The 21,772-nt window shown below is 48.7% G+C and overlaps 1 protein-coding gene across 1 annotated transcript in view; it reads right to left on the bottom strand.

The window, feature by feature from the left end:
• The window catches only part of LOC110487800 (transcriptional regulator ATRX), a 104,749-nt gene that overhangs the window by 22,785 nt on the left and 60,192 nt on the right, over positions 1-21,772 (bottom strand). Inside the window, exons 21-29 of the mRNA XM_036943650.1 lie at positions 20,289-20,430; positions 18,056-18,165; positions 14,497-14,643; positions 13,849-14,026; positions 13,618-13,755; positions 7,345-7,520; positions 5,809-5,926; positions 4,622-4,752; positions 2,953-3,047 (exon numbers count right to left, since the gene is read on the bottom strand). Coding sequence (XP_036799545.1) covers positions 2,953-3,047; positions 4,622-4,752; positions 5,809-5,926; positions 7,345-7,520; positions 13,618-13,755; positions 13,849-14,026; positions 14,497-14,643; positions 18,056-18,165; positions 20,289-20,430 — 1,235 coding nt within the window. The remainder of the gene's footprint in view (positions 1-2,952; positions 3,048-4,621; positions 4,753-5,808; positions 5,927-7,344; positions 7,521-13,617; positions 13,756-13,848; positions 14,027-14,496; positions 14,644-18,055; positions 18,166-20,288; positions 20,431-21,772) is intronic.

Below are 21,772 nucleotides of genomic sequence, written 5' to 3'. Positions count from 1 at the left end.
CCGGACCAATGACTGGTTAGAGGAAGCAGCCGACCGGACCAATGACTGCAGTCAAACAGCTGTCACACCTGATACTGGATGAATATATCTGACACCACTCTTATATAGTAGATGTGTTGGGAATACATCTGACATCACTCTGATATAGTAGATGTGTTGGGAATACATCTGACATCACTCTGATATAGTAGATGTGTTGGGAATACATCTGACATCACTCTGATATAGTAGATGTGTTGGGAATACATCTGACATCACTCTGATATAGTAGATGTGTTGGGAATACATCTGACATCACTCTGATATAGTAGATGTGTTGGGAATACATCTGACACCACTCTGATATAGTAGATGTGTTGGGAATACATCTGACATCACTCTGATATAGTAGATGTGTTGGGATTATATCTGACATCACTCTGATATAGTAGATGTGTTGGGAATACATCTGACACCACTCTGATATAGTAGATGTGTTGGGAATACATCTGACATCTCTCTGATATAGTAGATGTGTTGGGATTATATCTGACACCACTCTGATATAGTACACGTGTTGGGAATACATCTGACATCACTCTGACATAGTAGATGTGTTGGGAATACATCTGACATCACTGATATAGTAGATGTGTTGGGATTATATCTGACACCACTCTGATATAGTACACGTGTTGGGATTATATCTGACACCACTCTGATATAGTACACGTGTTGGGAATACATCTGACATCACTCTGATATAGTAGATGTGTTGGGAATACATCTGACACCACTCTGATATAGTACACGTGTTGGGAATACATCTGACATCACTCTGATATAGTAGATGTGTTGGGATTATATCTGACACCACTCTGATATAGTAGATGTGTTGGGAATACATCTGACATCACTCTGATATAGTAGATGTGTTGGGAATACATCTGACATCTCTCTGATATAGTAGATGTGTTGGGATTATATCTGACACCACTCTGATATAGTAGATGTGTTGGGATTATATCTGACACCACTCTGATATAGTAGATGTGTTGGGATTATATCTGACACCACTCTGATATAGTACACGTGTTGGGAATACATCTGACATCACTCTGATATAGTAGATGTGTTGGGAATACATCTGACACCACTCTGATATAGTAGATGTGTTGGGAATACATCTGACATCACTGATATAGTAGATGTGTTGGGATTATATCTGACACCACTCTGATATAGTAGATGTGTTGGGAATATATCTGACATCACTCTGATATAGTAGATGTGTTGGGAATACATCTGACATCTCTCTGATATAGTAGATGTGTTGGGAATACATCTGACATCACTCTGATATAGTAGATGTGTTGGGAATATATCTGACATCTCTCTGATATAGTAGATGTGTTGGGAATACATCTGACATCACTCTTATATAGTAGATGTGTTGGGATTATATCTGACACCACTCTGATATAGTAGATGTGTTGGGAATACATTGACACCACTCTGATATAGTAGATGTGTTGGGATTATATCTGACACCACTCTGATATAGTAGATGTGTTGGGAATACATCTGACACCACTCTGATATAGTAGATGTGTTGGGAATATATCTGACATCACTCTGATATAGTAGATGTGTTGGGATTATATCTGACACCACTCTGATATAGTAGATGTGTTGGGAATACATCTGACACCACTCTTATATAGTAGATGTGTTGGGAATACATTGACACCACTCTGATATAGTAGATGTGTTGGGAATACATCTGACACCACTCTGATATAGTAGATGTGTTGGGAATACATCTGACACCACTCTGATATAGTAGATGTGTTGGGAATATATCTGACATCACTCTGATATAGTAGATGTGTTGGGATTATATCTGACACCACTCTGATATAGTAGATGTGTTGGGAATACATCTGACACCACTCTTATATAGTAGATGTGTTGGGAATACATCTGACACCACTCTGATATAGTAGATGTGTTGGGATTATATCTGACACCACTCTGATATAGTAGATGTGTTGGGAATACATCTGACACCACTCTGATATAGTAGATGTGTTGGGAATACATCTGACACCACTCTGATATAGTAGATGTGTTGGGAATACATCTGACATCACTCTGATATAGTAGATGTGTTGGGAATACATCTGACACCACTCTGATATAGTAGATGTGTTGGGAATACATCTGACATCTCTCTGATATAGTAGATGTGTTGGGAATACATCTGACACCACTCTGATATAGTAGATGTGTTGGGAATACATCTGACACCACTCTGATATAGTAGATGTGTTGGGAATATATCTGACATCACTCTGATATAGTAGATGTGTTGGGATTATATCTGACACCACTCTGATATAGTAGATGTGTTGGGAATACATCTGACACCACTCTTATATAGTAGATGTGTTGGGAATACATCTGACACCACTCTGATATAGTAGATGTGTTGGGATTATATCTGACACCACTCTGATATAGTAGATGTGTTGGGAATACATCTGACACCACTCTGATATAGTAGATGTGTTGGGAATACATCTGACACCACTCTGATATAGTAGATGTGTTGGGAATACATCTGACATCACTCTGATATAGTAGATGTGTTGGGAATACATCTGACACCACTCTGATATAGTAGATGTGTTGGGAATACATCTGACATCTCTCTGATATAGTAGATGTGTTGGGATGTTTTTTTTCTTTCGTGGATCTACAGGATGGTGAATTACAGGATGGTGAATTACAGGATGGTGAATTACAGGATGGTGAATTACAGGATGGTGAATTACAGGATGGTGAAATACAGGATGGTGAAATACAGGATGGTGAATTACAGGATGGTGAATTACAGGATGGTGAATTACAGGATGGTGAATTACGCAGAAAAGTGACGAGTTCACATCCCTGTAAATAATATGTGGTTACTTTTTCTGTTTCTCGTCTTCAGAGGTCATGCTCATGGAAGACTCCTCGGTCTCCGAGGCGATGAACTCGTCCATGCTGTCCTCGTCAAAGTACCCCTAAAACACAAGACACAGTCAGAAGCCCTGAGACACCGTCAGAACCCCTGAGACACCGTTAGAAGCCCTGAGACACCGTCAGATGCCCTGAGACACCGTCAGATGCCCTGAGACACAGTCAGAAGCCCTGAGACACCGTCAGAAGCCCTGATGTCAGACCCCTGAGACAGAGTCAACTAAGAGCGGGAACATGAGATAATAAAGAGTTTCTCTTAGATTATTTTCCAAGACAAGTACAAAGACCTCAAAGCTACAAGCAGGCCCAAAATGTTCAAACAGACAGCCGGGCAAGGAGAGAGAGAGACAGACAGACAGCCGGGCAAGGAGAGAGAGAGACAGACAGGCAGCCGGGCGAGGGGAGAGAGAGACAGACAGGCAGCCGGGCGAGGGGAGAGAGAGACAGACAGGCAGCCGGGCGAGGGGAGAGAGAGACAGACAGGCAGCCGGGCGAGGGGAGAGAGAGACAGACAGGCAGCCGGGCGAGGGGAGAGAGAGACAGACAGGCAGCCGGGCGAGGGGAGAGAGAGACAGACAGGCAGCCGGGCGAGGGGAGAGAGAGACAGACAGGCAGCCGGGCGAGGGGAGAGAGAGACAGACAGGCAGCCGGGCGAGGGGAGAGAGAGACAGACAGGCAGCCGGGCTAGGGGAGAGAGAGACAGACAGGCAGCCGGGCGAGGGGGGAGGGAGACAGGCAGGCAGCCGGGCGAGGGGGAAGAGACAGGCAGGCAGCAGGGCGAGGGGGGAGAGACAGGCAGGCAGCCGGGCGAGGGGGGAGAGAGACAGACAGGCAGCCGGGCGAGGGGGGAGAGAGACAGACAGGCAGCCGGGCGAGAGAGAGAGACAGACAGGCAGCCGGGCGAGGGGAGAGAGAGAGACAGACAGGCAGCCGGGCGAGGGGAGAGAGAGAGACAGACAGGCAGCCGGGCGAGGGGAGAGAGAGAGACAGACAGGCAGCCGGGCGAGGGGAGAGAGAGAGACAGACAGGCAGCCGGGCGAGGGGAGAGAGAGACAGACAGGCAGCCGGGCGAGGGGGGAGAGAGACAGACAGGCAGCCGGGCGAGGGGGGAGAGAGACAGGCAGGCAGCCGGGCGAGGGGGGATAGACAGGCAGGCAGCCGGGCGAGGGGAGAGAGACACAGACAGACAGCCGGGCGAGGGGGTAGAGACAGACAGACAGCCGGGCGAGGGGGGAGAGACAGACAGACAGCCGGGCGAGGGGGGAGAGACAGACAGCCGGGCGAGGGGGGGAGGCAGACAGACAGCCGGGCGAGGGGGGGAGGCAGACAGACAGCCGGGCGAGGGGGGAGACAGACAGACAGCCGGGCGAGGGGGGAGAGACAGACAGACAGCCGGGCGAGGGGGGAGAGACAGACAGACAGCCGGGCGAGGGGGGGAGGCAGACAGACAGCCGGGCGAGGGGGGAGACAGACAGACAGCCGGGCGAGGGGGGAGACAGACAGAGGGCCGGGCGAGGAGGGAGACAGACAGAGAGCCGGGCGAGGGGAGAGACAGACAGCCGGGCGAGGGGAGAGACAGACAGCCGGGCGAGGGGAAATACAGGAAAAGTGTGTGTACCTTGTTTTCCTTGCTGATGTAGTCCAGCTGCAGGCACCAGGGATGGGTCCAGATTCTGCTGAGCATCTGGAAGTCCTGGAACAGTTTGGTCCCGGCTCGGCCCCGACCCCCCTCCACCACGTTCCCCGCACCTGCCCACAGAGACAGAGCGAGACAGAGAGGTGCGTGAGAGAGGGAGAATTATGTCTTTCATACCCACCACAGATGTAGCTGAATAAGGTACCACTCCCTCACACTCATAACACCAGAACAATCAGAGAGACGGAACAAATATAGTGCTATAATCACGGTTGTTTTGAGATTTTCTGTTCCTTTTCTATTCGGTTTTTAGATTTTTACTTGAAATTCAGTTCAGTTGCTAGTTTTTATGAATAAATATTAATATTTATTTTGTATATAATTTAGGGACAGAAAGTAGCATTATGCATGAGAGGCTCAGAGCCATTTATGTAGTCCAGCCTCCCCCTCCTATAGCAGGGCTACCCCAGTCCCTCCCCCCCTATAGCAGGGCTACCCCTCCCCCCCTATAGCAGGGCTATCCCTCCCCCCTAATAGCAGGGCTATCCCACCCCCCCCTAATAGCAGGGCTACCCCAGGCCCCCACCCCCCTGATAGCAGGGCTACCCCGGGCCCCCACCCCCCCTAATAGCAGGGCTACCCCGGGCCCCCACCCCCAATAGCAGGGCTACCCCGGGCCCCCACCCCCAATAGCAGGGCTACCCCGGGCCCTAATGTGTACCTGTTAAGTGCTCCAGGTAGTGTCGGTATAGAGTACACTAGATGGGATAGGGGTTAGTGTGTACCTGTTAAGTGCTCCAGGTAGTGTCGGTATAGAGTACACTAGATGGGATAGGGGTTAGTGTGTACCTGTTAAGTGCTCCAGGTAGTGTCGGTATAGAGTACACTAGATGGGATAGGGGTTAGTGTGTATCTGTTAAGTGCTCCAGGTAGTGTCGGTATAGAGTACACTAGATGGGATAGGGGTTAGTGTGTACCTGTTAAGTGCTCCAGGTAGTGTCGGTATAGAGTACACTAGATGGGATAGGGGTTAGTGTGTACCTGTTAAGTGCTCCAGGTAGTGTCGGTATAGAGTACACTAGATGGGATAGGGGTTAGTGTGTACCTGTTAAGTGCTCCAGGTAGTGTCGGTATAGAGTACACTAGATGGGATAGGGGTTAGTGTGTACCTGTTAAGTGCTCCAGGTAGTGTCGGTATAGAGTACACTGGATGGGCGTGACTCTGACGGACACAACGTACTCATGTTTAGGAGGCAGGAACTTGGTCAGGGCAGAGTAGTCTCTTCTCTGGAGAGAGAGCAGAGAGACCAGTAAACACACAGTAGTCTCTTCTCTGGAGAGAGAGCAGAGACCAGTAAACACACAGTAGTCTCTTCTCTGGAGAGAGAGCAGAGACCAGTAAACACACGGTAGTCTCTTCTCTGAGAAGGGAGGGACACAGTCAAAGAGAGACAATAAAAAAACAGTCTGTCATTGGAAACAGTCTGTCATTGGAAACAGCCTGAGGTTGTCGATATCAGTCAGAAATACTTATTCTAGTGTCAAAACAGTCTACAAAGTGGAGGACAATTAAGTCATAAAGTCTGTCTCATCCAAAACGGAGATTTACGTGGTACTGTGGTATCCACAAGTTCATCTGACTCTGGGCAAGTAGATTAAGGGACTGATTTCCAAAATCCCAAGGTATCACTTTAAAGGACATTTCCTGCAATTCTCCACCTTTTGGCATCAGGGGGGAAAAATGGGCAGTTTTACAGCAAATTTCCTGTAATTCCATAAATGTTGTAATCTTAATAATATGATATCTGAGTGAGAGTGACTCACAAAATGAATGGGGGCCCCCCTCGAGGTCAGCAGGGCCCCCTGGGGGTCAGGGCCCCCTGGGCACATGTCCTGTGTGCCCAGTCTATATTCGGCAAATATTACTACAAGTTTAGACAACCGGCTGACTAATTTACCAATCTAAAACATTGCTAGCTGACATGACTAATTGAGTGATTGACAGTGACTGACATAAGACAGAAACTGCTGATGATCAACCGCAATTAGAAATGTCACCTTGTGAATTCCTCTATTCTGCCTAGCAACAGTAAATTGAAAACCTGACTGAGTTCCTCAACTGGGGGGGGGGGGGGGGGGGGGGGGGGGAGTTTTTGGAAATGGATCCGCGGGCCTACAAAAGGGAGGCTGTGGGCCACCCGTTACCCACAGTGTTACCTGAACACATCCATTGAGCATCTCGTAGAGGATGTGAGCCACCCGTTACCCACAGTGTTACCTGAACACATCCATTGAGCATCTCGTAGAGGATGTGAGCCGCCCGTTACCCACAGTGTTACCTGAACACATCCATTGAGCATCTCGTAGAGGATGTGAGCCGCCCGTTACCCACAGTGTTACCTGAACACATCCATTGAGCATCTCGTAGAGGATGTGAGCCGCCCGTTACCCACAGTGTTACCTGAACACATCCATTGAGCATCTCGTAGAGGATGTGAGCCGCCCGTTACCCACAGTGTTACCTGAACACATCCATTGAGCATCTCGTAGAGGATGTGAGCCGCCCGTTACCCACAGTGTTACCTGAACACATCCATTGAGCATCTCGTAGAGGATGTGAGCCGCCCGTTACCCACAGTGTTACCTGAACACATCCATTGAGCATCTCGTAGAGGATGTGAGCCGCCCGTTACCCACAGTGTTACCTGAACACATCCATTGAGCATCTCGTAGAGGATGTGAGCCCTCTTCTTCATGATCCGTACATCCTGGTCTGTGGAGTCTGCTGCCTGCCCGTTCTGGATGGGATTGACGAAGCGGTTCCTGAACTCCTTCACTGACCCCAGCAGGTTCTCCTTGATGAAGTTCACCATGCAGTGGTCTGGACAGGGCACACACACATTGGTACACTTTCAAATACACAGTGGTATCATAAATATTCAGCCCTCACGGATTTCGTCACATTTTGTGGTGTTATAACGCGAGATTTAAAAAGGATTTCATTGTCATTTTGTTGTCGTCCATCTAAACAAAATCCTGAAATGTAAAAAATTTAATCAAAAAAGAGAAATAAACTAATATAGCTTGATTAGGTAAGTATTCACCCCGTGTGTCAATACATGTTTGAAACACCTTTGGCAGTGATAACAGCTGTCAGTCTTCTGAGGTGAGTCTCATAAGAGCTTTGCACACCTGTATTGTGCAATATTTTCGCGTTAACTAGTTTCAAAATTATTCAAGCTCAGTCAAGATTTAAAGAAGCAATATGCAGAAATCGCTCTGCCATTTCCTGGTAGCTAAAATTCGAATAGTTCGCCTAATTTCATTTGCAGAATTTGCTTCTCTCTTTGAAATTATGAAGTATTGTGTAGATAGAAGACCCTCTGTGAATCCCTCTCTGAAAAGGAACAAAATGTGAAAAATATTCTCGGGTATGAATACTTAAGATACCCACTAAAAACCCTGAATATAGACAGGACGCTAGTATGTCATGGAGCGTCCTGAACATCAAGCTGTCTCACTACAGAAACAGGAGATGGACTCCTGCCCCACGGGCCTTTCTGGTTCACTCTACAGAAACAGGAGATGGACTCCTGCCCCACGGGCCGTTCTGGTTCACTCTACAGAAACAGGAGATGGACTCCTGCCCCACGGGCCGTTCTGGTTCACTCTACAGAAACAGGAGATGGACTCCTGCCCCACGGGCCGTTCTGGTTCACTCTACAGAAACAGGAGATGGACTCCTGCCCCACGGGCCGTTCTGGTTCACTCTACAGAAACAGGAGATGGACTCCTGCCCCACGGGCCGTTCTGGCTCACTCTACAGAAACAGGAGATGGACTCCTGCCCCACGGGCCGTTCTGGTTCACTCTACAGAAACAGGAGATGGACTCCTGCCCCACGGGCCGTTCTGGTTCACTCTACAGAAACAGGAGATGGACTCCTGCCCCACGGGCCGTTCTGGTTCACTCTACAGAAACAGGAGATGGACTCCTGCCCTACGGGCCGTTCTGGTTCACTCTACAGAAACAGGAGATGGACTCCTGCCCCACGGGCCGTTCTGGTTCACTCTACAGAAACAGGAGATGGACTCCTGCACTACGGGCCGTTCTGGTTCACTCTACAGAAACAGGAGATGGACTCCTGCCCCACGGGCCGTTCTGGTTCACTCTACAGAAACAGGAGATGGACTCCTGCCCTACGGGCCGTTCTGGCTCACTCTACAGAAACAGGAGATGGACTCCTGCCCTATGGGCCGTTCTGGTTCACTCTACAGAAACAGGAGATGGACTCCTGCCCTATGGGCCGTTCTGGCTCACTCTACAGAAACAGGAGATGGACTCCTGCCCTATGGGCCGTTCTGGCTCACTCTACAGAAACAGGAGATGGACTCCTGCCCCACGGGCCGTTCCACGGGCCGTTCTGGTTCACTCTACAGAAACAGGAGATGGACTCCTGCCCTACGGGCCGTTCTGGCTCACTCTACAGAAACAGGAGATGGACTCCTGCCCTACGGGCCGTTCTGGCTCACTCTACAGAAACAGGAGATGGACTCCTGCCCTACGGGCCGTTCTGGCTCACTCTACAGAAACAGGAGATGGACTCCTGCCCTATGGGCCGTTCTGGCTCACTCTACAGAAACAGGAGATGGACTCCTGCCCTACGGGCCGTTCTGGTTCACTCTACAGAAACAGGAGATGGACTCCTGCCCCACGGGCCTTTCTGGTTCACTCTACAGAAACAGGAGATGGACTCCTGCCCCACGGACCTTTCTGGTTCACTCTACAGAAACAGGAGATGGACTCCTGCCCTACGGGCCGTTCTGGTTCACTCTACAGAAACAGGAGATGGACTCCTGCCCCACGGGCCGTTCTGGCTCACTCTACAGAAACAGGAGATGGACTCCTGCCCCACGGGCCGTTCTGGCTCACTCTACAGAAACAGGAGATGGACTCCTGCCCCACGGGCCGTTCTGGTTCACTCTACAGAAACAGGAGATGGACTCCTGCCCCACGGGCCGTTCTGGTTCACTCTACAGAAACAGGAGATGGACTCCTGCCCCACGGGCCGTTCTGGTTCACTCTACAGAAACAGGAGATGGACTCCTGCCCTACGGGCCGTTCTGGCTCACTCTACAGAAACAGGAGATGGACTCCTGCCCTATGGGCCGTTCTGGCTCACTCTACAGAAACAGGAGATGGACTCCTGCCCTATGGGCCGTTCTGGCTCACTCTACAGAAACAGGAGATGGACTCCTGCCCCACGGGCATTTCTGGTTCACTCTACAGAAACAGGAGATGGACTCCTGCCCCACGGACCTTTCTGGTTCACTCTACAGAAACAGGAGATGGACTCCTGCCCTACGGGCCGTTCTGGTTCACTCTACAGAAACAGGAGATGGACTCCTGCCCCACGGGCCGTTCTGGTTCACTCTACAGAAACAGGAGATGGACTCCTGCACTACGGGCCGTTCTGGTTCACTCTACAGAAACAGGAGATGGACTCCTGCCCCACGGGCCGTTCTGGTTCACTCTACAGAAACAGGAGATGGACTCCTGCCCTACGGGCCGTTCTGGCTCACTCTACAGAAACAGGAGATGGACTCCTGCCCTATGGGCCGTTCTGGTTCACTCTACAGAAACAGGAGATGGACTCCTGCCCTATGGGACGTTCTGGCTCACTCTACAGAAACAGGAGATGGACTCCTGCCCTATGGGCCGTTCTGGCTCACTCTACAGAAACAGGAGATGGACTCCTGCCCCACGGGCCGTTCCACGGGCCGTTCTGGTTCACTCTACAGAAACAGGAGATGGACTCCTGCCCCACGGGCCGTTCTGGTTCACTCTACAGAAACAGGAGATGGACTCCTGCCCCACGGGCCGTTCTGGTTCACTCTACAGAAACAGGAGATGGACTCCTGCCCTATGGGCCGTTCTGGTTCACTCTACAGAAACAGGAGATGGACTCCTGCCCTATGGGCCGTTCTGGCTCACTCTACAGAAACAGGAGATGGACTCCTGCCCTATGGGCCGTTCTGGCTCACTCTACAGAAACAGGAGATGGACTCCTGCCCCACGGGCCGTTCCACGGGCCGTTCTGGTTCACTCTACAGAAACAGGAGATGGACTCCTGCCCTACGGGCCGTTCTGGCTCACTCTACAGAAACAGGAGATGGACTCCTGCCCTACGGGCCGTTCTGGCTCACTCTACAGAAACAGGAGATGGACTCCTGCCCTATGGGCCGTTCTGGCTCACTCTACAGAAACAGGAGATGGACTCCTGCCCTACGGGCCGTTCTGGTTCACTCTACAGAAACAGGAGATGGACTCCTGCCCCACGGGCCTTTCTGGTTCACTCTACAGAAACAGGAGATGGACTCCTGCCCCACGGACCTTTCTGGTTCACTCTACAGAAACAGGAGATGGACTCCTGCCCTACGGGCCGTTCTGGTTCACTCTACAGAAACAGGAGATGGACTCCTGCCCCACGGGCCGTTCTGGTTCACTCTACAGAAACAGGAGATGGACTCCTGCCCTACGGGCCGTTCTGGCTCACTCTACAGAAACAGGAGATGGACTCCTGCACTACGGGCCGTTCTGGTTCACTCTACAGAAACAGGAGATGGACTCCTGCCCCACGGGCCGTTCTGGTTCACTCTACAGAAACAGGAGATGGACTCCTGCCCTACGGGCCGTTCTGGCTCACTCTACAGAAACAGGAGATGGACTCCTGCCCTATGGGCCGTTCTGGTTCACTCTACAGAAACAGGAGATGGACTCCTGCCCTATGGGCCGTTCTGGCTCACTCTACAGAAACAGGAGATGGACTCCTGCCCTATGGGCCGTTCTGGCTCACTCTACAGAAACAGGAGATGGACTCCTGCCCCACGGGCCGTTCTGGCTCACTCTACAGAAACAGGAGATGGACTCCTGCCCCACGGGCCGTTCTGGTTCACTCTACAGAAACAGGAGATGGACTCCTGCCCCACGGGCCGTTCTGGTTCACTCTACAGAAACAGGAGATGGACTCCTGCCCTACGGGCCGTTCTGGCTCACTCTACAGAAACAGGAGATGGACTCCTGCCCCACGGGCCGTTCTGGTTCACTCTACAGAAACAGGAGATGGACTCCTGCCCCACGGGCCGTTCTGGTTCACTCTACAGAAACAGGAGATGGACTCCTGCCCCACGGGCCGTTCTGGTTCACTCTACAGAAACAGGAGATGGACTCCTGCCCTACGGGCCGTTCTGGCTCACTCTACAGAAACAGGAGATGGACTCCTGCCCTATGGGCCGTTCTGGCTCACTCTACAGAAACAGGAGATGGACTCCTGCCCTATGGGCCGTTCTGGCTCACTCTACAGAAACAGGAGATGGACTCCTGCCCTACGGGCCGTTCTGGTTCACTCTACAGAAACAGGAGATGGACTCCTGCCCCACGGGCCTTTCTGGTTCACTCTACAGAAACAGGAGATGGACTCCTGCCCCACGGACCTTTCTGGTTCACTCTACAGAAACAGGAGATGGACTCCTGCCCTACGGGCCGTTCTGGTTCACTCTACAGAAACAGGAGATGGACTCCTGCCCCACGGGCCGTTCTGGTTCACTCTACAGAAACAGGAGATGGACTCCTGCACTACGGGCCGTTCTGGTTCACTCTACAGAAACAGGAGATGGACTCCTGCCCCACGGGCCGTTCTGGTTCACTCTACAGAAACAGGAGATGGACTCCTGCCCTACGGGCCGTTCTGGCTCACTCTACAGAAACAGGAGATGGACTCCTGCCCCACGGGCCTTTCTGGTTCACTCTACAGAAACAGGAGATGGACTCCTGCCCCACGGACCTTTCTGGTTCACTCTACAGAAACAGGAGATGGACTCCTGCCCTACGGGCCGTTCTGGCTCACTCTACAGAAACAGGAGATGGACTCCTGCCCTACGGGCCGTTCTGGTTCACTCTACAGAAACAGGAGATGTACACCTGCCCTACGGGCTGTTCTGGTTCAATCTACAGAAACAGGAGATGGACTCCTGCCCCACGGGCCGTTCTGGTTCACTCTACAGAAACAGGAGATGGACTCCTGCCCTACGGGCCGTTCTGGTTCACTCTACAGAAACAGGAGATGGACTCCTGCCCCACGGGCCGTTCTGGTTCACTCTACAGAAACAGGAGATGGACTCCTGCCCCACGGGCCTTTCTGGTTCACTCTACAGAAACAGGAGAGGGACTCCTGCCCTATGGGCCGTTCTGGTTCACTCTACAGAAACAGGAGATGGACTCCTGCCCCACGGGCCGTTCTGGTTCACTCTACAGAAACAGGAGATGGACTCCTGCCCCACGGGCCGTTCTGGTTCACTCTACAGAAACAGGAGATGGACTCCTGCCCCACGGGCCGTTCTGGTTCACTCTACAGAAACAGGAGATGGACTCCTGCCCCACGGGGCGTTCTGGTTCACTCTACAGAAACAGGAGAGGGACTCCTGCCCCACGGGCCGTTCTGGTTCACTCTACAGAAACAGGAGAGGGACTCCTGCCCTATGGGAAGTTCTGTTTGATTTTGGCTAACTGTATATAACAGGAAGTAACGGACATACACTCTATGAGGTTGTTCTGCAGCGGTGTGGATATAACAGGAAGTAACGGACATACACTCTATGAGGTTGTTCTGCAGCGGTGTGGATATAACAGGAAGTAACGGACATACACTCTATGAGGTTGTTCTGCAGCAGTGTGGATATAACAGGAAGTAACGGACATACACTCTATGAGGTTGTTCTGCAGCGGTGTGGATATAACAGGAAGTAACGGACATACACTCTATGAGGTTGTTCTGCAGCGGTGTGGATATAACAGGAAGTAACGGACATACACTCTATGAGGTTGTTCTGCAGCGGTGTGGATATAACAGGAAGTAACGGACATACACTCTATGAGGTTGTTCTGCAGCAGTGTAGATATAACAGGAAGTAACGGACATACACTCTATGAGGTTGTTCTGCAGCGGTGTGCCAGTGAGCACCACTCTCCGTCGGGTCTTGATGGAGTTCATGGCTTTAGAGATGGCCGACGCCTCGTTCTTCAAGATGTGGCCCTCATCACAGATCACAAAGTCTGGGCCTGGGGAGGGAGACAACACAGAGCAGAGAGAGTTGAGAAGAAACTGGATACAAGAAATAACCATGTGTGTGTGTGTGTGTGTCCTCTACCTACCTGGGTCAACCAGGGTCTTCTGGAAGGTCTCTTTGAGTTTCTTGCTCTTGATGTTTCTACCCTGTGTGAGGTTACGGTACATCTCATAGCCAATGATCATGATTCCTCCATCCTCCTGCCACTGCTGCAGAGCAGAAGCTCTCTCCTGAGGACGCTTCACCGTGGCCAGCTCCGTCACCTAGTGACAGACACAGAGCGGCAACACCGACACACAGCGTAAACACACACACAGCTCTGGAAAAAACTAGAGACCACTGCATAATGATCTCTTTCTGTGGTTTTACTATTTATAGGTATGTGTTTGGGTCAAATTAAAATGTTTGTTTTTATTCTATAAACTACTGACAACATTTCTCCCAAATAAACACAGTGCCATTTAGAGCATTTCTTTACAGAAAACGACAACTGGAATTGTGATCCAATGAATTATAAGTGGAATAATCTGTCTGTAAACAATTGATGGTGAAATGACTTGTGTCATGCACAAAGTAGATGTCCTAACTGACTTGCCAAAACTATAGTTTGTTAACAAGACATTTGTGGAGTGGTTGAAAAACGAGTTTTAATGACTCCAACCTAAGTGTATGTAAACTTCTGACTTCAACTGTGTGAATATGTGTGTGTGTGTGTGTGTGTGTGTGTGTGTACCTCTAAACTCTCCTCGTCCTTGAAGCCGTACTGCCACTTCTCAAACTCATTGAGCCAGTTGAGAACCGTGTTGAGAGGACAGACGATCAGAGCCGTGGAGAAGTCTAACTTTTCACACAGCAGTAGTGTGTGGAGTAGGGTTACCACCTAGTGATATAAACAGGGTTAGATACAGTATAGATATATACACATAGAGAGAGTAGTCTAACTTGTCACACAGCAGTAGTGTTGAGTAGGGTTACCACCTAGTGATTTAAACAGGGTTAGATACAGTATAGATATATACACATAGAGAGAGTAGTCTAACTTGTCACACAGCAGTAGTGTGTGGAGTAGGGTTACCACCTAGTGATATAAACAGGGTTAGATACAGTATAGATATATACACATAGAGAGAGAAGTCTAACTTGTCACACAGCAGTAGTGTGGAGTAGGGTTACCACCTAGTGATATAAACAGGGTTAGATACAGTATAGATATATACACATAGAGAGAGTAGTCTAACTTGTCACACAGCAGTAGTGTTGAGTAGGGTTACCACCTAGTGATATAAACAGGGTTAGATACAGTATAGATATATACACATAGAGAGAGAAGTCTAACTTGTCACACAGCAGTAGTGTGGAGTAGGGTTACCACCTAGTGATATAAACAGGGTTAGATACAGTATAGATATATACACATAGAGAGAGAAGTCTAACTTGTCACACAGCAGTAGTGTTGAGTAGGGTTACCACCTAGTGATTTAAACAGGGTTAGATACAGTATAGATATATACACATAGAGAGAGTAGTCTAACTTGTCACACAGCAGTAGTGTGTGGAGTAGGGTTACCACCTAGTGATATAAACAGGGTTAGATACAGTATAGATATATACACATAGAGAGAGTAGTCTAACTTGTCACACAGCAGTAGTGTGGAGTAGGGTTACCACCTAGTGATATAAACAGGGTTAGATACAGTATAGATATATACACATAGAGAGAGTAGTCTAACTTGTCACACAGCAGTAGTGTGTGGAGTAGGGTTACCACCTAGTGATATAAACAGGGTTAGATACAGTATAGATATATACACATAGAGAGAGAAGTCTAACTTGTCACACAGCAGTAGTGTTGAGTAGGGTTACCACCTAGTGATTTAAACAGGGTTAGATACAGTATAGATATATACACATAGAGAGAGTAGTCTAACTTGTCACACAGCAGTAGTGTGTGGAGTAGGGTTACCACCTAGTGATATAAACAGGGTTAGATACAGTATAGATATATACACATAGAGAGAGAAGTCTAACTTGTCACACAGCAGTAGTGTGTGGAGTAGGGTTACCACCTAGTGATATAAACAGGGTTAGATACATTTTGTTCCGTTACAACCTTATTATACAATGGATACAATTATTTTTTCCCCCTCATAAATCTACGCACAATACCCACATAATGGCACACTACCCCATAATGGCACACTACCCAATAATGACACACTACCCCATAATGACACAATACCTCATGACTCAATACCCCAAGACGACACACTACCAGATAAAGACAATACCCCAAGACACAATACCCCCATAAATGACACACTACTGACAATACCCCATAACGACTCAATCCCCTCCCATAACGTCTCAAAACCTCATGACTCAATACCCCATAGACACACTGTCCCATAACGACACGACACACTGTCCCATAACGACGCGACACACTGTCCCATAACGACGCGACACACTGTCCCATAACGACGCGACACACTGTCCCATAACGATAAATCAATAGGGTCGTTGTCCTGTTGGAAGGTGAACCTTCGCCCCAGTCGGAGGTCCTGAGCGCTCTGGAGCAGGTTTTCATCAAGGATCTCTGTCCTTTGCTCCGTTCATCTATTCTGACAAGTTTTCCAAGTCCCTGCCGCTGGAAAATATCCCCACAGCATGATGCTGCCACCACCATGCTTCACCGTAGGGATGCTGCCACCACCATGCTTCACCGTAGGGGTGGATGCCACCACCATGCTTCACCGTAGGGGTGGTGCCACCACCATGCTTCACCGTAGGGGTGGTGCCACCACCATGCTTCACCGTAGGGGTGCTGCCACCACCATGCTTCACCGTAGGGGTGCTGCCACCACCATGCTTCACCGTAGGGGTGCTGCCACCACCATGCTTCACCGTAGGGGTGCTGCCACCACCACGCTTCACCGTAGGGATGCTGCCACCACCACGCTTCACCGTAGGGATGCTGCCACCACCACGCTTCACCGTAGGGATGCTGCCACCACCACGCTTCACCGTAGGGATGGTGCCAGGTTTTATCCAGATGTGAAGCTTGGCATTCAGGCCAACGAGTTCAATCTTGGTTTCATCAGACCAGAGAATCCTGTTTCTCACAGTCAGAATCCTCTAGGTGCCTTTTGGCAAACTCCAAGCGGGCTGTCATGTGCCTTTACTGAGGAGTGGCTTCTGTCTGGCCATTCTACCATAAAGACCTGATTGGTGGAGTGCTGCAGAGATGGTTGTCCTTCTGGAAGTTTCTCCCATCTACAAAGAGGAACTCTGGAGCTCTGTCAGAGAGACTATTGGATTCTTGGTCGCCTCCCTGACCAAGGCCCTTCTACCCTGATTGCTCAGTTTGGCCGGGCAGCCAGCTCTAGGAAGAGTCTTGGTGTTACCAAACTTCTTCTATTTAGGAATGGAGGCCAAACTGGGGACCTTCAATGCTGCAGAAACGTTTTGGTGCCCTTCCCCAGATCTGTTCCTCAACACAATCATGTCTCGGAGCCATACGGACAATTCCTTTGACCTCATGGTTTGGTTTTTGCTCTGACATACACTGTCAACTGTGGGACCTTATATAGACAGGTGTATTTCTTTCCAAATCATGTCCAATCAATTGAATTTACCACAGGTGGACTCCAATCAAGTTGTAGAAACATCTCAAGGATGATCAATGGAAACAGGATGCACCTGAGCTCAATTTCAAGTCACATAGCAAAGGGTCTGAATACAGAGATAAGATATGTTTTTCATTTAAGACATTTGAAAACAGATCTAAATAAACGTTTTTGCTTTGTCATTATGGGGTATTGTGATGTCATACTGGGGTAGTGTGATGTCATTGTGGGGTATTGTGATGTCATTGTGCGGTATTGTGATGTCATTGTGGGGTATTGTGATGTCATTGTGGGGTAGTGTGTGTAGATTGATGAGGGGGGGGGGGGGGGGGGTCTATTTAATCCATTTTAGAATAAGGCTGTAACGTAACAAAATGTGGAAAAAGTCAAGGGGTCTGAATACTTTCTGAATGCACTGTACAGAGACAAAGGGTGAAGTAGACCGTGTGCAGGGTTACCCCCTAGTGGTAAAAGCAGGGACTGCAACAGAGTACAGTGCAGGGTTACCCCTAGTGGTAAAAGCAGGTAATTACAGGGTCAGATGAGATAAATGGTGGAAGTAGATATTATGCTCCTCCCACAACCAGAGAAGCACCCCCCTTTCTATAGGAAGACAGAAATGAAAGTCTAACAAACAGAAACAACAGGTGGCTGGGTGGTACAGACCTGCAGTGTTTTTCCCAGACCCATACAGTGAGCCAGGATACATCCAGAACCAGAGTTCTTGTTGGTTTTCTTCACCGACTCACAACAGCAGTCCCACATGAACTGGACCCCTAGAGAGACAGACACAGAGACCTCACTCAACACCCAAAGCATTTCTGAAGACGTGTCTGTTCGGCGTTGACGCAGACTGCTGTGAAGCATGGTAATGACTTGATGAGGTAATGACTTGATGAGGTAATGACTTGATGAGTAAACAAGTAATAGCAGCGCTCCATTCACTATACCATCAACATTATGATGAAAGACGTTCTCTACCTGTTGGTTTGGTAGTTACAACTACTGCTGGTTCTACTACCGCTGGTTCTACTACCGCTGGTTCTACTACCGCTGCCACTGGTTCTACTACCGCTGGTTCTACTACCGCTGCCACTGGTTCTACTACCGGTACCGCTGGTTCTACTACCGCTGGTTCTACTACCGCTGGTTCTACTACCGCTGGTTCTACTACCACTGGTTCTACTACCACTGCCACTGGTTCTACTACCACTGGTTCTACTACCGCTGCCACTGGTTCTACTACCGCTACCGCTGGTTCTACTACCGCTACCGCTGGTTCTACTACCGCTGCCACTGGTTCTACTACCGCTGCCACTGGTTCTACTACCACTGGTTCTACTACCGGTACCACTGGTTCTACTAGAGCTGGTTCTACTACTGCTGGTTCTACTACCGCCGGTTCTACCACTACCGCTACTACTACTACTGCTGCTGCTACTGCTACTACACTACTGCTACTACTACTACTACTACTAATGCTGCTACTACTACTACTAATGCTGCTACTACTACTAATGCTGCTACTACTACTACTACTACTAATGCTGCTACTACTACTACTACTAATGCTGCTACTACTACTAATGCTGCTACTACTACTAATGCTGCTACTACTACTACTACTACTACTAATGCTGCTACTACTAATGCTGCTACTACTACTAATGCTGCTACTACTACTACTACTACTACTAATGCTGCTACTACTACTAATGCTGCTACTACTACTACTACTAATGCTGCTACTACTACTAATGCTGCTACTACTACTACTACTAATGCTGCTACTACTACTACTACTAATGCTGCTACTACTACTAATGCTGCTACTACTACTACTACTAATGCTGCTACTACTACTAATGCTGCTACTACTACTACTACTAATGCAGCTACTACTACTACTAATGCTGCTACTACTACTAATGCTGCTACTACTACTAATGCTGCTACTACTACTACTACTAATGCTGCTACTACTACTACTACTAATGCTGCTACTACTACTACTAATGCTGCTACTACTACTAATGCTACTACTACTACTAATGCTGCTACTACTACTAATGCTGCTACTACTACTAATGCTGCTACTACTACTACTAATGCTGCTACTAATGCTACTGCTACTACTAATGCTGCTACTACTACTAATGCTGCTACTACTACTACTACTACTACTACTAATGCTGCTACTAATGCTACTACTACTACTACTAATGCTGCTACTAATGCTGCTACTACTACTACTACTACTACTAATGCTGCTACTAATGCTAATGCTGCTACTACTACTAATGCTGCTACTACTACTAATGCTGCTACTACTACTAATGCTGCTACTACTACTACTACTACTACTACTACTACTACTACTACTACTACTACTACTACTACTACTACTAATGCTGCTACTACTACTACTAATGCTGCTACTACTACTACTACTAATGCTGCTACTAATGCTGCTACTACTACTACTACTACTACTACTACTGCTGCTACTACTACTAATGCTGCTACTACTACTACTGCTACTACTACTACTGCTACTACTACTACTAATGCTACTACTACTAATGCTGCTACTACTACTAATGCTGCTACTACTACTACTACTAATGCTGCTACTACTACTACTAATGCTGCTACTACTACTACTAATGCTGCTACTACTACTACTAATGCTGCTGCTACTACTACTACTACTAATGCTGCTGCTACTACTACTACTACTAATGCTGCTACTACTACTACTACTACTAATGCTGCTACTACTACTACTGCTACTACTACTACTAATGCTGCTACTACTACTACTACTACTACTGTTACTACTACTACTCCTACTATTCCACCTTCACCATGGGCTCCACTACTACTACATGTCTCTCACCGTCGACCTGGTGTGGTTTGAGCTTAGTGACCAGATTGCGGTGAACCTGCACCATGGGCTCCTTGGTCTCCTCGTCTTCATCCAGCACCAGCTTGGTTGTGATTGGACAAGCCACGGCGGACGCCTCCTCCACCACGAGTACCTGGTCGGGAGGGACATGTAGAGTCTAGTCTAAAAGCATTACAGTCTGCACATACAAATACATACATTTATTCTGCTGGTTGGGACAGGTTATGTTCCTAGGAGTATAGGTCAGCTGGTTGGGACAGGTTTTATGTTCCTAGGAGTATAGGTCAGCTGGTTGGGACAGGTTTTATGTTCCTAGGAGTATAGGTCAGCTGGTTGGGACAGGTTTTATGTTCCTAGGAGTATAGGTCAGCTGGTTGGGACAGGTTTTATGTTCCTAGGAGTATAGGTCAGCTGGTTGGGACAGGTTTTATGTTCCTAGGAGTATAGGTCAGCTGGTTGGGACAGGTTTTATGTTCCTAGGAGTATAGGTCAGCTGGTTGGGACAGGTTTTATGTTCCTAGGAGTATAGGTCAGCTGGTTGGGACAGGTTTTATGTTCCTAGGAGTATAGGTCAGCTGGTTGGGACAGGTTTTATGTTCCTAGGAGTATAGGTCAGCTGGTTGGGACAGGTTTTATGTTCCTAGGAGTATAGGGCAGCTGGTTGGGACAGGTTTTATGTTCCTAGGAGTATAGGTCAGCTGGTTGGGACAGGTTATGTTCCTAGGAGTATAGGTCAGCTGGTTGGGACAGGTTTTATGTTCCTAGGAGTATAGGTCAGCTGGTTGGGACAGGTTTTATGTTCCTAGGAGTATAGGTCAGCTGGTTGGGACAGGTTTTATGTTCCTAGGAGTATAGGGCAGCTGGTTGGGACAGGTTTTATGTTCCTAGGAGTATAGGTCAGCTGGTTGGGACAGGTTGTGTTCCTAGGAGTTTAGGGCAGCTGGGAGACTGTTCTGCTGGTTGGGACAGGTTATGTTCTTAGGAGTATAGGTCAGCTGGTTGGGACAGGTTGTGTTCCTAGGAGTATAGGGCAGCTGGGAGACTGTTCTGCCGGTTGGGACAGGTTGTGTTCCTAGGAGTATAGGGCAGCTGAGAGACTGTTCTGCTGTTTGGGACAGGTTATGTTCTTAGGCGTATAGGGCAGCTGAGAGACTGTTCTGCTGGTTGGGACAGGTTATGTTCCTAGGAATTTAGGGCAGCTGGGAGACTGTTCTGCTGGTTGGGACAGGTTATGTTCCTAGGAGTATAGGTCAGCTGGTTGGGACAGGTTATGTTCCTAGGAGTATAGGGCAGCTGGTTGGGACAGGTTTTATGTTCCTAGGAGTATAGGTCAGCTGGTTGGGACAGGTTATGTTCTTAGGAGTATAGGGCAGCTGGGAGACTGTTCTGCTGGTTGGGACAGGTTATGTTCCTAGGAGTATAGGGCAGCTGGTTGGGACAGGTTATGTTCCTAGGAGTATAGGGCAGCTGGTTGG

The sequence above is a fragment of the Oncorhynchus mykiss genome, chromosome 14 (genome assembly GCF_013265735.2).
Source record: "Oncorhynchus mykiss isolate Arlee chromosome 14, USDA_OmykA_1.1, whole genome shotgun sequence".
Lineage (NCBI taxonomy): Eukaryota > Metazoa > Chordata > Actinopteri > Salmoniformes > Salmonidae > Oncorhynchus > Oncorhynchus mykiss.
Note: the sequence above shows the minus strand (reverse complement) of the source record. Positions and strands in the feature narration are given on the sequence as shown.